We start from the raw sequence: 23,442 nt of genomic DNA, 5'->3' as shown, positions 1-23,442 counted from the left end.
CCTGAACTGGTCACATTATTTGGAGTCAGAGAGCTGTCATGTTATCCATCTACATATAATCAATTTCTGGGAAACATTTCAGCCCCCCGCGACCCTTAAAAGGGTAAGCGGGTACGGATAGTGATGAACATTGACTTTCAATTTGAGTGGAAGTAAAACAAGCAGCTGTCTAAGTTTTTTGTTGGTGAGGGTCATTACATTTTTTTGCTGTTATTATCAGTGTGCATGATGGTGAATTTCTTTATTTGACTGCTGGTCTATGGTTGATTTACTTGAACTCAGAAAACAAGATGATGCCAGTTATAATCCAGGTATTTTGCTGATGGAGCATATCAGTGACAGCATTCGCATTGCATATGGAAAGTTTTACTAATATTGTGTATTCACAGAGCAGCTAGATTATACACCAGTAGAACAAAGAAACAGGGTAAACTGCTGTGAGAATGTCCCTCTTTTACCATAGATGTATTGCACTTATCTCCCAATAATATGTTATCAGTAGGGAGCATTTAACCTTCACACAGCCATGCATAGGTTCCTTGTAAATCTTGGGCATTGATGTCACATCATGCTGCCTTCAGGTTGTTTAGAGATTCATGAGTACAGCACACCTCACTTCACATTTCTGTTTAAATATTAACAGTAAATTACCAAAAAAGTGGACTGTTGTGCATGTCCAATAAAAAATTGGTTTTATTAAATTTACAGTCTGGTAATGTGTGTCTTAAAATTCACCCTGATTTATGTCAAAACTCCCTATTTGTGCTTAAGCACCATCAAGCACATTTTAAGAAAATACAGTGAAACACAGAAATTACCCTGTGATTATGGTTTAGCCAAGATGTTTATTAAAAATGCTGATTTGATGCAACATCACTCAGTCTATCACTTCCATGCTTCCCTGTGATTCAACCCCTCTACAAAGAATTGTTACACAGTTGCAATCAAAGAGCTAATGCTTGATTGATGACTTGAACCTGATTTCTCACTCGCTAGAGTTCACTGGGATTTGACAGACTGTAAGAGCTCATGAGGTTTTTTACTAAGGACTTACAGCTCCCTCTTTCTGCCAGAGAACATCACTGCAAAAAGACTGGATGCCATACCTAACTTCTACAGTACTACAGAGATGATGGCCTAAAGCTCTGGAACATCATCAACAGGTTAGGCCGATAACAGAGTGAGAGATGGGCGAGTTTAAGCTAAAAATGTTGACATTTTTGCATGCACAAATGTTATTAAGTGGCTGATGAACTAAATTTAAAAAGGTGAACGTATAATTGTAGAATACTCATTCAAAACCACTAGTTTTCTGTTTACCAGCTTTGTATAGGCCTGAATGGATTGTAATTTCTGTAAAGTATGAAAACATAATGTTGAGCTCATTTCATCAGGACCAGGCTAACATATAACCACAAGGCTGTCATTTTACACACACACACACACACACACACACGCAGTCTAGCATACAAACAAACACACAGATGGTACAAATGCAGTCATTACAAATTAAGCTGAGTAAGGAATTTGGCAGTTAAAAAACTTTAGCTGGGTGTTCAGACTAGCCCCTTTTTAAGCAAGTCACTACAAATCATCTGAACATTTCTGCATCAGATGTGTTGTCATACATGATGCTGTTTGATTTGGTTCCCATGTATCAGTGATGCATTCAAACTGTTTTGTTAACATGTGCTGTCCTGATCGTACTGCTTAGTAATGTGGTAGCGTTAAAAGCAACAGCCTTACAGTTGATAGATACTTTCATAGAAAAATAACTTGCATGTCAATTGAGTTCTATCATTTAAGTTAAACACAAGACACAAGACATTAAAAGTGCAAATGTTTCATGGACAATACAAAATACAATAACAAATCCATGTCTTGTATTGATAAAAACATAAACAGGTTACACTATACTCATCTAAGGTTCTAGTATTTGAATAAAAAAAAATTAAAATACCAGACTGTCAGAATTTCTGTCTTGCCAATACAGATGTAATGTACCATAAGATACAAGCATATTTGCCGTCAGTGTGGTTAATTTCAGAATTTCTTTCATTGTACATTTGTGTTTGTAGTACTGTGTTTCCTCAGTGCATCGTGAAATTCATGTGTTTTTTTTATACGTAGAGAAACCCCTGCCCACTGTCACATCAAATTTTAGATCAATTAAATCTTGCATTTTGAAATTTCATTAGTTCAAATGTATCATCTCCCATTAGACCTTTTACTTTGCCCCGTTTTGATAATAAATGACAATGTTATAGCTACATATATCGATAACTATATAGATATATATTATAACCGACAATATTTGTCTCTTTAACCGCTTTTGCATTAAAGTTTTTCAAAACTAAAATCATACATGGAAGGCCAGTTTTGGATATTTTAATTGCGAAGCATGTGTAATAAAATAGAAAAAGTAATAAAATAAAAGCAAAGTAATAAAATAGAAAAAATAGAAATACTGAAAATTCCATGGACTACTAAACTAATGTATAGCCCCACACACATTTCCACCACTTCTACCACTCATGGTTATTAGAGTAAACTGCTTGTTCAATGATATGTGGAAGAAACCTGTGCTTTGTTGTACATGAGCAAAAGATGCGTGAGAGTTAAGTTAAATTCTCTGGAATCTCTTGTGAAACTGAATTTCTCTGGAATCTCTTGTGAAATTGTACTTCTCTGGAATCAGCTGTGAGGGTGTGACAAACCAGATAGCCAGAGAAAAGGCTGTTGGGTGTGACAGGTGGTTTGAGAAACTCATGGGTGCTGTGGCTTCGCTTGAGGTTCTCTGGCTTTGTTTCAGCGCGTTCAGCCTGCGTTGTTTATCCATCAGGTGACTGTTTTTGCTGTACACTTTGCAACTTTGCAAATATTAGTTTCTGCAATTTGTTCAGAATGATGTGAGTTAGTAATGCACCATCAAAAGTATTTTTTAAACCCTATTAATTGGTTTATTTTTTCTTATTCATATTACATTAAAATTTTGTTTGTCTTGTTTCCCCTCTTGTTTTTCTTTTCCCCTCTCTTCCTTTTCATGCTATGGACCCTCTTGTGTGTCTGAAATAAAGTTTCAATTGAACTGACTCAAATGTGGGGTTTAATGATATATCACTAGATGTAGTGTAGGAAATAATTATCATCATACAATATATTGCTTACTGTAATCAAAAACAAAGTCAGAGATTAAATGGAAGTTAATGCCTTTTGCTTTGGCATGACTGTTCATTATTTTGCTGAGGCAGATCACCTTATATTTTATGTATTGGTCAAAGGTCAAGTTTGAGCTTAAGATCTTTATGTAGATTAAGAATGTAATTTATAAAAAAAAAATGGATTTGCAAAGCAGCGCTCCATGTGTAGAGGCTGTGTCCTTGCCACAGCGGTTGCGGGTTTGAGTCCCTTTGCTGTATGTCTCCCCCTCTCTCTCTCTACCTCTTTCACACTTGCACTGTCTTATCGATTAAAGGCAATAAAAGCCCCAAAAAATAATCATTAAAAAAAAATTAATTGAATACAATGAAATATGATCTTCAATCTGATTGCAGGTGCAATCTTAAAATTTAAAGGAGTGGTTAAAAGTCCAGTTGCTGGAAGTGTTGCAATTTAATTTGAGGAGGAGTTGGGCTTGCCAGTCTTATAAAAACAGCAAAAACGAGGTCACCTGTCAGTCTGCTGCAGACAGCCTGCAAGAGTGCATTTTACAGTCTTTACATCTGTACAAGATAAAAACTTCAGGAACGATGCGAGAATCTAGTAAGTACCCTTGACTTTTTCCACACAGATACAGTATCTGTTGTTAAACTTTATCATTTTATTTTGTTTTATGTGGGTCTCTGTAGCTAGACCCCAAAAATGTGTATTAAGTTCTAAATGTTGTGTTTTGTCTGCATAATCATTTTTGACACTATTGCATAGTCAGGTGAAATTTCAGGGGATTATGCATATAAATCAGCATGGACTTCAAACTTGGGCTGGGCAATATGGCTTTAAGATAACATTGCAATGTACTGATAAAATACAAATTATTAAATTAACCACAGGTACAATAAAGTAAAAGAAAGTAGTCACTGCCACATAATAAAGTTGAATTGAATACTGTGACAAATAAATAAAAGTGGAGCCCATGGTGCTAATGAATGCTTTTTTTTTTTAAGTTATTAATGACTACTATGAGCAACCTTTTTTATGTTTCCTTTTTGCACAAGTTGAAAATTAGATTTGATTGATGGATACTAAATACAGCGGCTTGTTTCTGTTTAAGACTTGCTCTTTTTAAATTGTGGATATTAATGAAGTTTAATATGGTGGCCATCAAAGAAGTCTTTTTTTTTTTTATAGAGATGTTGGTTTTGAAAGGTTTCACTGACCCAATGTACTGATATTGTATTAACTTGTTCACATTTGTATATTTTTACTTTCTTTCAGTCTTTGGAGGTTCGGGCCTCGATATTAAGGCCATCAACAAAAGTCACCACACCGATATGATCTCACTGACAGAGCTGATCGTGAGGCGAGGCCAGCCCTTTGAAATGTGCCTCTCTCTGAGGCATCCTTTTGACCCAGAACTTCAGCCACTCATTTTCTGTGCAAAGACAGGTTGGTCAGCCCTTAAATTATTTCAGTAGTTGTTGAAGAAAAACAAAATGTAGTGCTGCTTACAAAGCCAAAATGCAGTGACCTAATTTCTAGCTAAAACTAAGGGGTTTTTTGCATCTGTTTTATGACTGAGATTTTGTGGAAACAGCTTGAAAATTGTTAATTAGTTTGATAAGAGAGATCAAGTGACAACTAGCTTGCAGGTAGGCATGACTAGCCTTAGCTAAAGCTAAATCTTAATTCATATGTATTTTTTTTACTAGCTGTAAAATATTCATTTTGATCATGTCAGTAATTACAGCCCTGCTAAATGCCCAAAAAAGGCAGTTTAACTTAGCCAAGTTTCGCCTAATTTAGCAGAGCAGAAAAACATTTCAACTCCAGTGGAGGTCATCATGTTTGGATGTTTCTCTCAATGCAGATATAACCTGCAAAAATAAATTGTAGACACCTGGCAAAACAGAGATTAGTCTAATTCATATGAACTGTAGCTTGCAAATTCCCACTAGATACCCATATTAAAATGCCCAAATTTACAGCAGAAATAAGCACTGTTTAAAATGGTTTTGGTCTCTGTGGCTAACTTAAACATTAATGAAAAGTGTATAGGATTTGTATTTTTCTATAACTCAACCATTTACATTTTATAAAAGCCCAAAGTCAGGCATATTTTAGGGCGGGGCCACTTGAATGACAGGCAGCAAGGCTAAACTGCCCAACCAAAATATCAAACCTAAGGCATGACGATGTCATGGTAGCTACATCCATTATTTATACAATTAATAGAAACAACAAATTGCCATTAACAAACATCCAAGTGTTCATGAATCCTAGACTTTTCCCACTTTCCCTGTGACTTTTATCATTGGGTGCTGCTAAAGCTGCCTGTTATGAGGAGTGCGTGAAGACAGTTCAAATTCTTGTTTTGTTTTTAAGGGATATCTCAACAAAAAGTGAAATATTACATCACTGCTTTAAATGGATAGTTCACTTTATGAAAACCAATGTATGGATGTATTATTACAGCAGTAAATGAATGTCTGACTCTCTCAGTGGTGTCTCTCTTGGCAGTGAGATGTCCAAGTGAGGAAAAGGGGACGGCATCGACCTTCAGTATCCAAGATTCTGTGAAGCCCTCGCAATTTGCAAAGGCGGTGTGGAAGGTAGGTCTTCATAAGGATTGCTCCCAGCCGGACATACACCTGAAGCTGGACATCACCCCCCCAGCTGATGCCCCTATAGGAAAGTACACCTTGACTGTGAGCCTCGGGAATGAGAAAATGTTACTGGCAAACCTGGTTATCCTCTTCAACCCCTGGTGTCCCGGTAGGTTAGTTATCTGTCTATCTGTGTATCACTAATCCTCCACTCCATCATTATATATTATTAAATTATTACTCATGCATTAGGGGTGATAAAGTGGTGTAGTGATTAGCACTGTCACCTCAAAGCAAGAAAGTCCCAGGAGTTTCCCCGTGTGAACATGGGTTTTCTCCAGGTTCTTTTGCTTCCTCCCACAGTCAAAAACATGCAGGTCAATTTTGGGTGTGAATAAATGGCTGTCTAGTGTATGTTGCAGTGACAGTGACACTCCGATGACCTGTGTCACGGTTTGCCATGCCTTTAGCCCAGTGTTAGCTGTGTTATCCTTAACAGGATACATGGTTATGCATGCATATTGTTGGTCGGGATGGAGTACATTTTGAATTATTAAAAAATGTTTTATAAATTTTATAAATTAATCTGCTGATTATTCTCACCATTAACCTGTTTATTGTTTCGTTTTGTAAAAATCTACACAGTGCTTGTTTTTTTTGTTTGATCATTAACAGAATTGCAATCTTACATTTGTAAAGCTGGAACCATGATAATATTTAATTTTTTTGTTTTGCATAAAAAAATGACTTTAATTATCAAACTGGTTCTGAATTAATTCATTGCTGATCAAGTTGTCAATTAAACAACTTTTCTCATGTTTTCAGTCAGTAATGCACAATATTGGATTTAATATAACAACCGATTTGGCCAATAACTGATGCTGATATCAATATATACACATTTATCACCACTTAATCTCAGTGATCATCAAGTCTCCTCCGTAGTGGAATTAACATCATATTAAACATAGTCTTATCATGGGCCATCATGATAAGACTATCACCAGCAGATGGAGACATGAAATACAGTGCTTTTCAATGTAGGAAATATACATTCATTGTGAAATTCAACTTTCATTTAAACTCAATCAGAATTTGTAAAGTAACTAATGATTAAAGTTGTCAGATAAAGTGGTGGTGAAGTAAAATGTGCTATTGATATTTCCCTCTGAACTGTAGTGGAATAAGAGTTGAAAGTGGCATGAAAAGAAAACACTTACATCCAAGTATCTCAAATTAGTACTTGAGTACAGTACTTGAGTAAATGTGTAGTTACAGTCCACCACTGCTATATATATTATTTTTGAATGCAGGACGTAAACTTTTGCTCGAGTTAAGTATTTGAATACTTTTGAATACTAACTGAATCCAATCACCTGTCTTTGTCTGCATGAAATAACTCTCTATAGATGACTCAGTGTATCTGGAGAAGCCGGAAGAGAGAGACGAGTATGTGTTGAATGATACGGGAATCATTTACGCAGGCAGTAATGACAACATTTGCAAAAAATTCTGGGACTTTGGACAGGTACTGTCTCTCACATACAAGCTCACACACACAAACATATATATATATATATATATATATATATATATATATATGTATATATATATATATATATATATATATATATATATATATATATATATATATATATATATATATATATATATGTTTAAAATTTTAATGCAACATTTTATAACTTTTTAGATTAGACAGAAAATACCAAACACACACGACAGCAATATCACATAAAAATAATTAATTAAAAACAAAACCCACACAAATAAACAGACAAAAGAGAACAGCATGGTATACATACATTATTCAAAACTGCAAAGGACCTACATGGACACATTTATCAGGGAATACTCAGCTAAGGCAAAGAGAGAAAAATCAAACAATACCCAAGAGAAAGGAGAAAGTATTAAGCATTCACAGAAGCACAGGAAGCACGCCATTCAATGTTGCAGTGCCCTCTACGCACAAAGTCAGTTTTGAGTTTTAAGTTTCAGTTAAATACCACCACATTGCCATAAAAACAAAAAAAATTGTCTCCCTCTGTCTAGTTTGAGGATGGCATGGTGCAAATTTGTTTGAAGATACTGGACTGCAGCCTGCAACACAGGAAGGATCCAAGTGAGGATGCTGGCTCTCGCTCAGACCCAGGCTACGTTGGCCGCGTAGTAAGCGCCATGGTAAGACATGTCTGTGTGTTTTTAAAAATAACTCCTTTAAACCTTTTATTACAGAAAAGCATTTATGGGCTGATATGTCTGATTGTTGTGTAGCAAAATCCAGCAATGATGTGATGTGGAGTAATAAAGTGTTGGGGCTGTTGAGACAGCGGGCAGCAAGTTAAAAATTTCATCCATGAAATAAAACAATAAAACAACAATAAACAGACAATAAAAGCAGGGTTTTCCTCTTGGGTGCTCAGTGTTAATTTGCAAGTGTTAGCATGCTGACACCATAAACTAAAATGTCAACAGTGATGGGAGAGGTAATTCGATAATTTACTAAAGTTTACGTAGCACAGTGCAAAAATACTCAGTGATAAATGAGAGTCCTGCATTCAGAACTTTACTTAAGTGAAAGTACAGAAGTACTTGCATTGCAATATGCTAAAAATGTTTAAAGTAAAATTAATCATTATACATACAAATATTATAAATGAATTATGTCCTGTTTAAAATAATAAACATTTTTTCAATTTGATTATAATTATTGATGCTTTAATGTTGAAGCATGCTGTTCCACATATTGATATTTGGCAATGATAATGTTTCTATAATCGTTAGCACTTTGATAATAAAGAGGTGAAGAGGAAGACAGCAGACAAAGATTAGGTAGTTTTCAAAATATAAATAAACAAAATTCTCTAATGTGACAGTTTTTGGGTCATTCTTGGGGGTCCAAATCTGATAGTATAACGTTATAATTTTGAGTTAAAGAAGTTGGATTGTTTGAATGAGAATTTCCTTGTTTTATTCCAGGTAAACAATAACGATGACAGTGGTGTCATTGTTGGAAATTGGAATGGAAATTATTGTGGTGGACGCAGCCCCACTTCCTGGGATGGCAGTTACCGCATCCTTAGACAGTGGTTTAACACTTACTGCACCCCGGTCAAGTATGGGCAATGCTGGGTGTATGCTGGTGTCATGTGCTCAGGTAACATCTGGTAACACTCTGCAGCTCCTTACATCTGGAACAACATCTGTAAAGATAAAACAAAACTTAATTGAAAAAAAATGCTAAGGAAAAGCAAATAAAACTGTATGCACATCAGATTTATAAAGCTGGGGGAACATGCAGTAGTATCAAAGGGACTATCATTATTCATTCACATTGGTGAAACTATATTTACAGTAAACTGTAACATGAAACAATTGCTAACAGGAAGATGAATGGAAATAAAAATAATGCTGAAATCTTTCACTCATAAACAATTTAAAATTGAATTTTAAATGTTCCTCTGATCAATGTATTCATAGAGTGCTGTGCAGCGACAATTAGTGAAATTGGCAAACAACCTAAAAACGATGTTACCCGTCTCTTAACTTATATTTAATCTCCTCCTTTTCATTTCACTTACAGGTGTCATATTTTTTATATGGTTTACATATAATTTAAAAAAGCAAATATTTATAGCTGCTGACTGTTTATGGCTGCTTACTGGATTTGTAAAATGATGGGAAACCAACACATTGATAGTACATTATTTGAATGACACAATTTTTTGTGTTTGGTTCCAGTGATGCGCCTGCTGGGTATCCCCACCCGCGTGGTCACCAATTTCCAGTCAGCCCACGATACTGACGGGAATTTGACAATAGACACGTACCACTACAAAGGCAGGAGAATACCGACCAAAGACAGCATTTGGTAAGGCACAGAGGCTACACTATCTTACACACAGCGCTTCAGTGCAAGTCCATCAAAATGAAAATGCCTCGCACAACTCTTCTGCTGTGCATCATACTTTATTCATCATACTTTTTTATCTATCTTACCTTCATCTAGGGGGTGTCTGAGGTGCTTTCTGGTAACCTTATATATAATACATCGGTCTGTCGAGATATATCACCAGAGAGACCATATATACAGAACATTACAATTATCCTTAACTTCAGAAATAATGTTCACAAAATACCATTGCCTTAATTGATGCAAAAATTTCAAGAAATGTTTTGTTGACCATAAATACAAAGTATCTTCGCTACTAGGCTACTGTTCCTTGCTGAAATCAGATGCTTTTTATACCCACCTGTAATCCCAGCATTCACACTTGATGGTTATATCACACTTGGCTACAAGGAAATCATGCTGTCACATTACAATGGACATTTTAAGCTGTTAGCTGGTTAGCAGCATGCATTGCTTTCTGCCACAGCCAAGGTTGGATATTTTTCAAAATGCTAAAGTGGCATTAAGGGATAAGTTTTGATATAATATTCAAATGTACTTGGAAAACAATGAAAAAATCAGAACCTATCTCTTTAATATTGTGACTTGTTAGTGTTTTGGGATTTTGGTGTGTAGTGGTTTTACACCAGGTGACCCAAGTTTACAGTTGCAGCTGGTAACACAGTAACATGAGCATTTTTTGAAGGCATGTGTCCACCTGATGAATGTAAGTCCAATATTCTCTCTACTTTTTGCCCTGGTATAGTCTCCACAAACTAATCTACAGCCCACATGCTTTTGGTGTCCACACTGACAGCGGTGTTGACGTGATGCTGCTGCAGAGCTGCAAGCTGCTACATTTGCATTATTTGCAAAGATAAACCTGATACTCCACTGAGCAAGCCAGTGCACTCTTAAAGACACAATAATGCAAATATTTCACAATATGGCATTACCTGTTTCCATAGTAATCATCTGTGATGACGGTAATGCCAACTCATTTCCAATGATAGTAGCAAGCAGTATCTCCAGAAGTCACTAAAAGTCAACAGGTGATGTCACACACTCATTTGCTTATTTGTGACATCATGCGTTCATTTGGGATTATGGATTCCTGTTACATCTTGGCTGATTTAGATTCACTACAAAAAATCCAATTATTTGTACTATAATTGTTTTTTTAAAAATTGTTTTTCCAGGCACAGTATTTTTATATGTCTGAACACATGTCTGGAAGGCATCTTTGAAGAATATTCTACAATTTTATCGTATTATCGAAGAGTAAGGATTTGCAGTCTCACACTTTGGCTCCAGATGAATTTTACAGTGGTACAGGCTGTTCTGGTCCTTCTCAAACAAGTTTCAGTCCTTCTGCACTGTTTCAGAATATGAATGTTGTTTTGTTTTTAGGAACTTCCATGTGTGGGTGGAGTCATTTATGAAGCGCCCAGACCTTGGCGAAGAAGGCAGATACGATGGCTGGCAAGCTCTGGATGCAACACCTCAGGAAAAGAGCAAGGGTACAGACTCTCTTAAACTTTAAATGAGATGCATTTTCATTCCTGCTCCGATGACCTTATTTCATGACCTTACTGTACATGTTGACCCATTTCTACTTTGAGATTTTATCGGCAGTGTCTCTCAATAATTGTACTTCCATACAAACAGAGATTTAGAAAAATAATTCAATGATAGCTATGAGGTGAAACATTTACTTTGATGCTGAGTTCTTAGTTTTGAATAAAAATTCAATTCATATCATGGCTGAGATAGTGATGATTTTGTATTCTTGGAGCCATAGCTTTAGTGATGCAGAAAAATCTATAAAATAATATAAATATTCTGATTAATTTCATCCTGAGAGCAATAGACAATCAAGGTAAGGTCAGGATGTAAAAACATTGTAAAGAGTTTATCCCTTTAAAAACATATCTATACTCAGTTGATGTCTTGTGTGAAAAGTTGAACACTTGGTCCTGATTGTGGCACGAGATATTCTTAGTATTTTGCTAACGTCATCATTAGCAAACACAGTGACTAAAAAAACAGTAAAGTTGCTGAAAATTGAAGGCATCTAGGAGGACATTTACACATTTTGTCCTTGTTTTCAATAGCTATTGTCACTGTGAGAGCCCACAAAGCTTTTGGCTGAATCACCAGATAACATGGTCTCTTATTAAACCAAAACACCCGCCAACAATTGTGCATATTTTTAATGGCACTGCCTACTGAAGGCTGTCTAACATGTCAAAAAATGAATTTAGTTTCCCAGAGACATACAGTTTAATAACATACTGTATATAATAAAGAAAAGCAATACATCTTTACATTTTAGAATCTGGAACCAACAGATATTTAGCATTAGAGCAAAATGATTATGATCATGATTATTGGAAATGATTATTGCAATTATCAAAATAACAAAATAGTTGACTAATTGTCTCAACTGTACATCTGCACTGATATAGTAGTGGTTTTAAGTTAGATTACAAAAACCTTTTCTGTAGTAAAAAAAAAAGAAGAAAAACCCTCTACTTTCAGTTGAAAATGTTACTTCATTTCATGATTCTAACTGTCTCTTCTTCTGTAGGTGTTTTCTGCTGCGGTCCAGCCTCGGTCAAAGCCATCCAGGCTAAAAGGACAGACCTCAAATATGACATGCCTTTTGTCTACGCTGAGGTCAATGCCGATGTTGTTGACTGGCTGGTCAGTGAGCAGAGCTTGAGCTTAACCTCATCAACATATAATATACAATTTAGGGATTCAGCAAATCAGAGTTTAGAGAAGCTAATTTTATTACCAATTTTGTGTGATGAGCTGTGCCTTTCTGTTTTTTTTTTCTATTTTCTGTCTGTCCTGTCAGATCATAGGAGACAAAAAGGTGAGGATGCACACTGACAAAGAGAAAGTCGGAAAGAAGATCTCCACCAAAGCTGTTGGCTCCCGTGAGCGGTTGGACATCACACACAACTACAAACCAGCAAGTGGGTTAAACTGACATACGGCTCACACAGAAACAGCTGTACACACTGCAATAGTATCTCTTGAAATTGACTCAATTACTGCAGTTACAGGAGCAGTCGCTACCAGCGCCACACTTAGAGGTTGCTCCGAAGGTGCTATAAATGTTCGCACAGGGTCAAGCAACGTTATGATGATAACTGAGTCAGCAGAGATGATGAAGGATATCAAAATTGAGAAGGCAGAGGAGGCAGGCAAGGATGAGAAGACAGAGGAGAACGTTGTCGCTGGAAAGATGGACGGCAGCAGGACGGTGGAGCTACCACCAGTGTCCATGCAGTTTTCTATGGTGCGTCACAGAAACTACAGTCCCTGAAGTTTGCTTTTTATTGTCAATTTTTGATTCTTTGTGTGGGGTTTTTTTGGCAAGTATAAATTAGCCTGACTTTTCTAGAACACATAATAAATGCCAGTTAGTCTGAAACCCGTCAGTTCCTATTGTAATTTTTAAGGGGCATTATCAATGACCAAACATTGAAATGACCCTAGACACAATCTGATTGACCTACAATCAGTGAGGGCACTGCATGTAATGTCATGCTGAGAGATGGAGAAATGTAAACATATTACAGTGTGCAAAGATAAGCTGTGATGGTTTAGCAACAAAATGTCGGTAAAAGTGTTTCCGTTTTTAAAATCAGAATTTGAAAATAATGCTTCAAAACAGAGTTCCACATCAGCTGCAGCTATATAAGTTGTTTTCAAAAATGCCTCAGCAGTGCTCCTCTTTACTAAGCTAGGTTTGTGTCTGCCATAGTTCTCTTAGCATGAGGGTGTGTGAGCCAAAAATTATGTCATCACATATTTTTTGTAAAGCATGGAGGCCAAAGAAGTACAGTACAATCACACAAAATACTATATAAGTGCCTTCACTGTCTAATCCTGTTAATCAAACCATAACAACTTGTCTTTAGTTAGTGAATGCACAAAACACAGAAGCTGTGTTTTGAATGGCCAAATTTGAAAAAAATATTTCGTATCACTTTTTCATTTAAAATCAGCATCAGTAATGAAGAGGTTAGGTTTAAACACATGCTCTTTACTAAGCCAGGTTAATGCCCCTTGTAATATCCTGAGTGTAACGGTGCGTGAGCCAAAAATGGCCTCATCGCATATTATCGTTAAGCACCTAGTTGTATGATAAATGAAATGTATGAGTGCATTTAAAATTCACATCTTTGATTTTGGTACTCCCTGATGAAAAATGTATCCTGTTGCATAAATATGACCATGTCTTCATTTAAGGCCATGCCAAAGACAATTTCCCTTTTCTTTAATTAGTTAATGTACAAAAAACAGCCTGTGTTTTAACTGGCCAAATTTTATACAAGTTAATGATACTATTTAATTAAAAATCACTATCACAGGGTGCCTGGTGGCTCAGTGGATAGAGCGGGCACCCCACATATAGAGTCTGTGTCCTTGCCGCAGCAGCCGCAGGTTAGATCCAGGCCTTGGCCCTTTGCTGCATTGTCACCCCCTCTCTCTCCCTCCCTTTCACACTTGTGCTGTCCTATCAATTAAAGCCCCCGACAAAAAGATGGATTTGTTTCAGTAAGTGTAATTTGGCCCCTTATTAATGTCCCAGTCCTCTCATTGTGTGGTAATGCAGGTGAAAGAACCAATAAATGGTGAAGACGTGACCTTGAACCTGGCGCTGCAATGCAGTGTTGTCAGACAGGTGACCATCGACATCAGCGTCTACGCCCGGAGGTACAATGGCTCAGCATCTCTGGACATCCAGGGAGAGGAGACGGAGACGACACTTAACCCTGGGAAAGGTGAATCTTCTTCTGTGGGTTTTCCGGACAGAAATGTTGCTGTTGAATTTTGGAGGCAGATAATTCAAGGAGTGATATCTCAAAGGGTAGTTAAATAAAACCAAAAATGTCTGCATATCTAAATACAATTAAGGTTAGGTGAGATTTTTTTTTGTAGGATTTGTTGTAAACTGACTTTAAATCTCCCCTCTCCTTCTGTCTCTTGAAGCTCTGTCCATCCCTATTGTGATCCCGTTCTCGGCCTACTGTAAGCACATGTTGCAGCATGATAGCATGAGCATTGAAGCCATAGTTGAGGACAAAGAGAATCCAGATGATGTGTACCTGGCTGAATATAGCATTGTGCTGCTTGAGCCTACCATCACCATCACGGTGAGTATATTTTTGGGTTGTCTATCCATATGTTCGTCCGTCTGACTCATTCTTATGAAATCCACAAACACAGGTCATAGGTCAAGGTCACTGTGACCTTGTCTGTCTCATTCTAATGAAAGCAATATCTTAAGAACACCTTGAGGAAATTTATTTTAAATTTGGCACAACCATTCACTTGGACTCAGGGATGAACTGATTATATTTTGGTCGTCATGGTCACGGTAACCTTGCATCCGTCTCATTTTCGTGAACATAGAGAGTGCACAGTATTAAATTTTCATATCATGATTATTGTGACCAAACTTATCACGATAATCGATATTGCGAAATTGTTAAAATGTGCTGAAAAAATGTTCCCAAAGTACTGAGATTTACTCTTATTTAGAATCTGGTGGTCGGATGCTTTTTTAAATTGTCACCTAATTAAAACCATTATGCACAGAAACCTTGCATACTCAGTCTGATGTGTGTCATTGTTCTATTTGTTGCAAAAATTCACAATATTAGGCAAGACGAAAGGGCTTGCTTCTCTCTGGTGGAGTTACCTCTTGATTGTCACCACTTTCTGCCCTAGTCTTGAATTTGGCATTTTGGCTACCTGAGTTGTGATACTACACAGTGCAGCTAATGAACTGCACTCTGCTGTAAGCATTATCATTGCTGCTGTCACTTTTATTTTTGAATGTGCAATAATTTTGGATGCAAAATAAGGACTTGCGAAGGCCAAAGCCTATAGCCACGCTATCAGCAGGGTTCTTACAGTCATGAAATTCCTTTAAATATTTTGAAATCAGAATTATTTTCAGGCCTGGAAATGGTTTGTGATTAACAGAAAGTTTTGGAAAAGTTTTGAATATACAGTATTTTGGCTAATGTTTAAAATATGTTCATATAAGTTACAAAATATGTCTGACATTATGCAAAATATGTTCCTTGTAGAGCCTGACCGATTTATCACTTCACTGAAAATGTTGGCTGATATGAGCCTTTCACAGACGTATCAGAGCATCGGCATCGGCGTGTATTTTTTTCCGATATGGGCCAATGAGAAAACTTTTTTTTTTACAGACTGCTGAGTTTGATGGAAATGTCATTTGTTTCACAGATATTTGGCCATAAAATGAAGCATCAAACAAATTGAATTTGTGCACCAGATTTAATGGAAATTTATTGAAATGTTGTTACGATATTTCACCCAAAATCACTTATGTCAGAGTAAGGAAATTATCAGAATTATTAGCCTTACCACAACCTTCAACATCTACAACAAAAAAATGTATCATACACATGAATGCAGTGATAATATTAATTTTAAAAAGTAGATATATATATATATATATATGACAGCAAAATTTTGACTGCATAATGGATACTTTGACTTTTCATGCTTTAAGCTGAATTATTTCTAAAAGGTACAAACATTTACTAAACTGAGGTGTACGGTGGGAAGCAATAATATTACCATTGTATGAACACATTTTTCTCTCTTTTTTCCTCTTGACACTCGGGATATAAATAGATGTAACCCTGTGAAAACTATGGCATAAAAATGTATGTTTCATTTGGACTGTTTTTCTCTCTCATCATAAAGCATGATGGCTAGTTTTGTTTCTGCAGGTTGTAGTTTGGTTGCCTGACATAATATATTTGGTTTATGTGTGTTCCAGGTTCTCAACAAGGCCAAAATGAACGAGACGGCAACAGGGGAATTTGTTTTCATGAACCCGATCAACACTTCACTAACGAAGTGCAGCCTGACTCTCTCTGGATCTGGCCTGCTCAGAGATGAGCTTGAAATCAAGTGAGTGTGTGTGTGTGTGCTGGTGTATCTTAAATAGGGATGGGTTTCATTAGGACTTTATCGATCCTGATACTGACACTGATACTAATACTGATACTGATACCAATACCCATACTGCTTATTGATATTGATACTTATCGATACTCTTATTGATACTTCTATTTATAATTTGGTGCAGAAAATAAAGAATCAGGTTAGAATGACTTAACATCAGACAATTTATGTCATAATTACCGATAGCAGCACTGTTTGTCATGGAGCTTATTGGTTTTTAAGTACCGACCCAATCATGTACTGGTACCAATTAATACCAGTTGTCGATACCCATTCCTAAATTACCTCGTTGAATGCTATACAAGATATTAAGCTGGTTACAGTAAGGGCCAATTCATGGTTTCCGCTTCTGTGTGTGTGCTTATGTCCGCTTTGGTGTGGTTGCCGTAAATTTTTTCTTATTGTGACTTCTGTGAGGGTCCCCAGACTCCCAAGGCCATGCCAAATATGTTTATTGACTTTTCCTCACATAACATAATTTAAAAAAAGTCTTGCAGGTAGGGGCCACCTAAATGAAAATGCATAAAGGCACTTTGAATATAATGGAAGTAAGGCACGTTTGTCTTAAGGACAAGGCAGTGAAGTCATATCAAACATCATATCGAAAAAAAAACGATGAGCTGACACTTAATGACAACAAAACCACTGCATAACCAGACATTGTAACAAACTTGGATTATCAACAAATTTGTGTGACAGAGCAGTTTTATAGCTTTAAGGAAACAGAATAGAAGTATCAGTGAGTGAGTGAGTGAGTCAGTGAAGAAGTTACACCATTGGAGTGAGTAATGATGCAAAAAGTAAAATTTAACAACGTAATCTTTCATCCTCCACTCATCTCAGCATAGGAAAGCACATTGATGTCATCAGATGAGTGACAATTTTGTTCAGCTCATTTTGTGTAACTACTATAACGTAAAAACAACTATAAAAACTATAAAAAACAAACAAAGAATAAACATTATGTGACTGTGTTGCCTCTGTTCTGGTCCTGTGGTACCAATTTCTAACGGTATTTGCATCTTTCAACTGCATAGACAATTCGGTTTTATGAAAAGAGCATCTTTCCGACAGTAAAAAAACTTTTAGTTTGACAAAAACACGATAAACATGTTTTTCTACAAACCGTCTGTTTTATTTAACAAAAGCAGCCAAATGTCTGAAACTTTAAATTTGTCTAAAGGCAAACCTGCACAACAGCTCTGTCAAAAAAGATTTCACTTAAATCAGGAACTGTGTGATTTAAGAATAAACAAACAACAATATGAATCTTATGTAATATTTGATGCCAGATTTCAATACTTGACTCATTTCCGCACTTAAAAGTGGTTCTATGTCCAATTTTTAGCCATTCTGACCTTCCTTTTTTCTTTTTTTTCTGTTTTAAATGATCACTCTTTGTTTTACCCACAGGTTGCCAGATTTAAAGAAAAACTGCAGAATTCGTGCCACGTTTTCTTTTGTTCCCTACAAGTGTGGTCAGAAGACTATTGTGGCCTCCTTCAACTGCTCCTCCTTTAGAGACATCAAGTCCAACTGCATGTTACAGGTTGAGCCGTAAATTCTTAGTATCACTGAGTAAGAGTCAAATATGTTAACTCAGAAACATAATCAAATTTAAAACTCTTGGAAAATTAAAATTGTTTTCTATTTCTGTGGGTTCAGGGAATAGATTGTACAAAAGAAGCGGATGTAGCCACCGTTACTTCTTCCATTCATTTGTGGACTGCAAAGCCTTGAGCGTGGTATTTTGGCTGTCAACATCTAGTTGTTTTTTTTTTTTTTGGTTTCTTTGTTTTTTTCTGTTTGTTTTTTTGAGCCAGAAGTGACCATATTTGGACAAGAGGATGGAGCTGTCTTACACATTGTCATAATGCATTGCTGAGCCTCCATCCTTATCGTCAGGTTAATGGTAACAACTCGTCAGTCAAAAGCAGCAACACCCTTAAGCTTGCTGTACCTTTATCTCGTGTTATATTGAAGACTTGGAAAATTGTGATTAGGACTGAATTGAGATTGAATTTGGAAAATGTTTACTAAGTCTACAAATCAAGTGAAAAGTAGGCTCATTTTCTCATAGACTTACAAATCTCCCTCGCTGGCCATTACAAAGAATGTAGGTTCAAGCTGCTTCCTCATTGACTTCACTTTTCAGATCCCAGAGGCTACATCCACTTCTTTCACACAGTCTGTGGTGCAGGGTATAAAAACAGGTTGTTATACAGTTAACAGCCGTGGATGTTTGTCAAAACAAAACATGTTTTCTGGCCGCATTTTATCATGGTAACTTTCTGCAATTGCTACTCGTATTATTCCTTGTGTGGTGTTCAATATTTGGGTAAAATGGGGTCTGTGGAAAGAAGCCATTAAGTGATGAGTTGGACCATGTCTTAAAACTCCATAAAAATACCTGGCAGTGATAAAAAGCAGAGGACCAAAGTCATGAATATTTTCCCTTTGAAGAAGACAAAGAAAGAGGTCTTACTTCTACTGTTTCCTGGTGCCCAGGAATAGTCTACAGGCCTGTGTCCCTGCTTCAATTTTGACCTACTCTACTTACTGTAGTTGTGTGCGCACAGTTTTCCTGTGCAGTGAGGGATTATTTCCAACATTTTAGGTGCACTGACTTTCAGTTTGACCTCTGAATAAAGGTCAAATCTGGATAAAAACCGGTTTGTTTTCAACCTGTGTGACTGCCCCTCTACGGTATGTTGCCCTGTTGGACTTTCCTGTAGTGATGTTGCTTTGTTTCCACATCAGCAATTGCCTACTTGAGTATAGTGATACTTGAACCAATGGAAGTGTTGCAGAAAAGATGAGAAAAAAACACCCACATTGCTATAAAGCTGTCCTTCAAATCCTGTTGGTGTGGCCTACACTGGAAACTGAAGGGGGGGGGTTTAAATTGGAGCTGTATGAGATACATGTATAGTCAGTGTGTTGCATACAATAGCTGGCAGTCGGCACACACCTGGTGTGCCGACCAGAAGAAAGCAGCTAAACTTGATGCAACAACAGGCAGCAGAGGAAAACACACAATTGTTGTTTCCATTTGTAAGTGATGATCAGGGTTCAATGTAACTTACATCGTCTTAAGTCTTAACTGCATCTAAAAACAAAGAAAACAAATCTAATTCTTTAAACATGCTTGGTCTTGCTCTTTGGGGAAAGTAAACAGGGGTTAAAATTTCTCATTTGGGCCTAAAAAGTAACAGGTCAAATGTAAGGTGGAGTGTTTCTTTATTTGTATGGGGTGTATGGGTTTATTGAGTATGTTACGCACAAATAAAAGGTTGATTGGATGCCATGTGCTCTCCATGTCTTTCACAATGATTTAGTGTTTGTGTGATTTCCACATAAGGGGTTTGTGACCCAGGAAACACTGTGGGGGTCAACAGATGATTAAAGGGGTAAAAAAGACAAGAATATTTCTGTGATGTAGTAATTTTCAGATTTTTCTTGTTAAATATGAGATATGTTTCCTCAACAGGCGTCTATAAATCCTTTACATGAAACCTTCCAAGAAGAACGTGTAGCACCAAGATCATAACCTAAAGCATCATGCGGGTTCACACAAATCCACCAAAGGTTGGCACAAACTAAAGTCCTCTATGACAAAGTAAAAAGAGATATTCCAGGTATGCTGGTAAAACAGTGCATTTGATTTCAGAGACTTAAATGTAACATTATGAGCAATAATTCCATAAGAAATAGGGTAAGACAAATTTATTTATAGCATCTTTTAAACACAGGGACACTCCAAAGATATAGATTTATAAAGAGTTTGTTGCATGATGGATTGAAGGGTCAGATGGAGGGATGAAGGTTGAGGGATGAAAGGAATAAAGGGAATGCAGGGTCAGTGACAAAGGGAGATGTCAGGGTAAGGGTTAAAAATTCAGGCAGTGATTGAACTTAGAACCACCCGCTGCCATATTAGCAGCTGAAGCCAATGGAAAGGGCTGCATCTGTAAACGGCTGGATGTCCTCTGTCATGGTGATGTAGTCGTCATAAAAGAAAGGGATGCTTCGTCAAGTGGAACACGATCGTGGAGAGATGGAGATGGACTTGTAGGATTATACAGATGACATATATAGTGGTGTAATGTACCAAAGTAACAATACATTATTTCAGTACTTAAGAATTTTTAGGGAGAATCTGTACTTTTCTCAAGTTTTCATATTTCTGTTAACTTTCACTTTCACTATACTACATTTCCTGAACAAAATGTATACTTTGTCAAAAATCGATCCTCCCCCGCTACTTGTATTCTGGACCAATGGCAGTAATCCTATTAAATGGCCTAATCGAGCTATGACTGTAGCTTGACTGTGGATGTACTAATAGTCATCCAGCTCTGAGCTGTAACTGTGCAAAAAATAATGTAAGAAAGGGGAGAACAAGAAACCAAATTTAAGTGCGAAATTTAACTGAATTCCCTGCAGCTGGTAGGGAGTGGGGGTAGTTTATCAGAGGGTAAGGGCTGTAGGAAACAGTTCATTCTGGCTGCTGACATCACCATGGTCCACTGTTGTAGGAACACTGTTATTTATTTTTTGTTTATTTGTTTATTTACGCACCACTAAAAACAGTAACAGAAAACTGGTAAAAAAAAAAAAAAACAACACAGTAAAAAACAGGATGCCCAAGAGGTTAGAAACCCAAATAGGCTTACAGAAATACCTCATCAAAGGTAATACAATACATTTCAAGTAATATAATAAATTGTAACACTCTGGTTCAAACAATATACAATAGGGTTGACAAAAAAAATGACAAAAAGGTCAAGACCGTGCAGCTGGGATGACCAGTATCAAGGTGGGAGGAACTGAGGTGACTGTAGAAGATGGGATCAGAAAAGCAGGAGCAGGAGAAGGAGAAAGGTGTGCCGGCATGGAGAGATTCATGTGCTCTGGCTGTTTGTGAAGACTGAGGGAAAGTGTCATGGTCTCTCTGCTCCTGTTTCCAGCCCCTCATTATTTCTCCTGATCATGTTTGTACCTTTAATTCCACTGACCTGCTATTTTCCAGCTGGCCACCAGTTGTCCCCAGACTTTCTTTCAAGTCACACCTGTTCCCAGTTACCTCATCAACCTCTCCAGCATACAGCCTGCCACTGTCATCAGCCAGTCGCTGGATATCTCACTCATCTTGTGTTTTTCCTGTGTTCTTGATTTTACCTGCTGATTGTTCCTGCTTGCCTGCTTTCATACTCACATGGTATTCAACTCAAGTGCCTGTAAGTTTTCCCAAATCTGCCTGCCTGCTGTCCTGCATCTGGGTCCGCCCTGCTGACTTTTCTTAGCTGTAACACAAAGAAGACAGCTCAAACATTGGCAGTAGTTTTTTTTTATATTACTTTTTGGGGGGATTTTCCCTTTATTTTTTAGGACAGTTGTACATTGATGGGGGAGAGAGGGGAAATGACACACAGCAAAGGGCCTCAGGCTGGAATCGAACCCGGGCTGCTGCAGAGGCCTCAGCATATGGGGCGCACACTCTAGCTAGAGGCTGCCCCAGCTTGTACAGTTTTTAATACAACCCGGCCCTCAGAGAGGCGAGATGTGGAAATGGGATGCACTGTGACATCACTGCAGTACTGATGGACATAATGCTGAAAAGTTTAAGCAGTTTAAAAAGTTCTGTTTCCTGTTAGAGCAGTAGAAAGGGGTGTTTTGCAGTGAGGCATGCTTTGAGCGACCAGTCAGACAAAATGTTTGAGCCTGAAGAACGGTTGGACTGATGGCATGGTGAATACAGCTCATGGAGGTCTTGCCCATCGTTTGAGCACCTGGATTATCCATCTTTACTTGGAGCTGCTGGTAGGAGAGGAAATTACAACACCGGAGGTTGCATGGGATGAAGGCCATGTGCACCGAAGAGTGTGGATTGCTGAGCAACGACGCTGAATGGAAGGAGACTGAGAGAACTCATGAGTACAGATGACTATCAGAAGAGAGCTCCTGGTCCAAGGTTTAAGGTAAGATTTTTAATTCAGTTTTTCTACTTGTCTGTTACGGGTTGTGTGAGAACTGAGTCAAAGGGGAGGGGAACAGATCTAGAATAGAAAAGGCTTAAATACTTCTGTACGGAAATGGGATGTCTATGAGCCGTGGTCTTTGTTCCTGTACTTAGTTATAAGAAACTACATTAAATAAATGCAGAAAAATAGGTAAAATTACACGACAGGAAGTGTAGTTTTAGTGCAGTCACATTTACAAATTAAATGAAGGGCATTAAAGGTGCTGAAGTAAAATGGATCAGTTAAAAGCAGATGAAACTGCAGTTTTTGCTGAAACGAGAGGTTTTCTTCTATACTTTTGTTCACACCACTTTCTAAAATACAAACCAAAAAACATCTGCCCTCTTTCTAACCATGTATTCAAGGCAGTGGAAAAGACGAAGTAAAAAACAAGTTTTCACCCCAAAAATAAAACAGGCCTTAAGCAACTAAACAAACAGCCCCAGAGGATGAAAAATTCAAAATAAAATAACTTTGTCCAGCCTGTTTCTCCAGGACACAACTGAGTTAAAAATAAAATCAAGATGAGATTTTGACCATTTTCTCATACTTAAATGTAGTTCTGAGAAATAATTTCCTAATTTAATGAATGCGAAGATATCAGGACTGCTGACTAACACTGCTGTGCTGTATCTGACTGGGCAGTCAGTGTTGATTTTACTCTCACTGTTATGGTATTGTAGTTCTAGTCATTGTAGTATTGTATTTGTATTGA

General features: G+C 37.2%; 1 protein-coding gene across 3 annotated transcripts in view; it reads left to right on the top strand.

Annotated features, from left to right (window-relative positions):
* LOC121955228 (protein-glutamine gamma-glutamyltransferase E-like) overlaps window positions 1–19,979 on the top strand; it is a 129,557-nt gene extending 109,578 nt beyond the window's left edge. For 2 of the 3 annotated variants that reach the window (XM_088089870.1, XM_088089869.1), the window contains exons 4-17: window positions 4,435–4,605; window positions 5,677–5,931; window positions 7,172–7,290; window positions 7,833–7,961; window positions 8,760–8,937; window positions 9,522–9,651; window positions 11,083–11,192; window positions 12,263–12,378; window positions 12,536–12,656; window positions 12,741–12,982; window positions 14,306–14,474; window positions 14,683–14,846; window positions 16,517–16,650; window positions 18,118–19,979. In XM_088089870.1, the coding sequence (XP_087945996.1) occupies window positions 4,435–4,605; window positions 5,677–5,931; window positions 7,172–7,290; window positions 7,833–7,961; window positions 8,760–8,937; window positions 9,522–9,651; window positions 11,083–11,192; window positions 12,263–12,378; window positions 12,536–12,656; window positions 12,741–12,982; window positions 14,306–14,474; window positions 14,683–14,846; window positions 16,517–16,650; window positions 18,118–18,265 (2,186 nt within the window). In that variant the 3' untranslated portion in view covers window positions 18,266–19,979. Of the gene's footprint in view, window positions 1–3,692; window positions 3,763–4,434; window positions 4,606–5,676; window positions 5,932–7,171; window positions 7,291–7,832; window positions 7,962–8,759; window positions 8,938–9,521; window positions 9,652–11,082; window positions 11,193–12,262; window positions 12,379–12,535; window positions 12,657–12,740; window positions 12,983–14,305; window positions 14,475–14,682; window positions 14,847–16,516; window positions 16,651–18,117 lie in introns of those variants that run through there. The other variant, XM_042503081.2, reaches the window with a different exon arrangement.
* The last annotated feature ends 3,463 nt before the right edge of the window (window positions 19,980–23,442 follow it).

The sequence above is a fragment of the Plectropomus leopardus genome, chromosome 16, assembly GCF_026936395.1.
Source record: "Plectropomus leopardus strain MGB_pleo_1.0 chromosome 16, ASM2693639v1, whole genome shotgun sequence".
NCBI classification, from domain to species: Eukaryota; Metazoa; Chordata; class Actinopteri; order Perciformes; family Serranidae; genus Plectropomus; species Plectropomus leopardus.
This window is presented reverse-complemented; position numbering and strand designations above follow the sequence as displayed.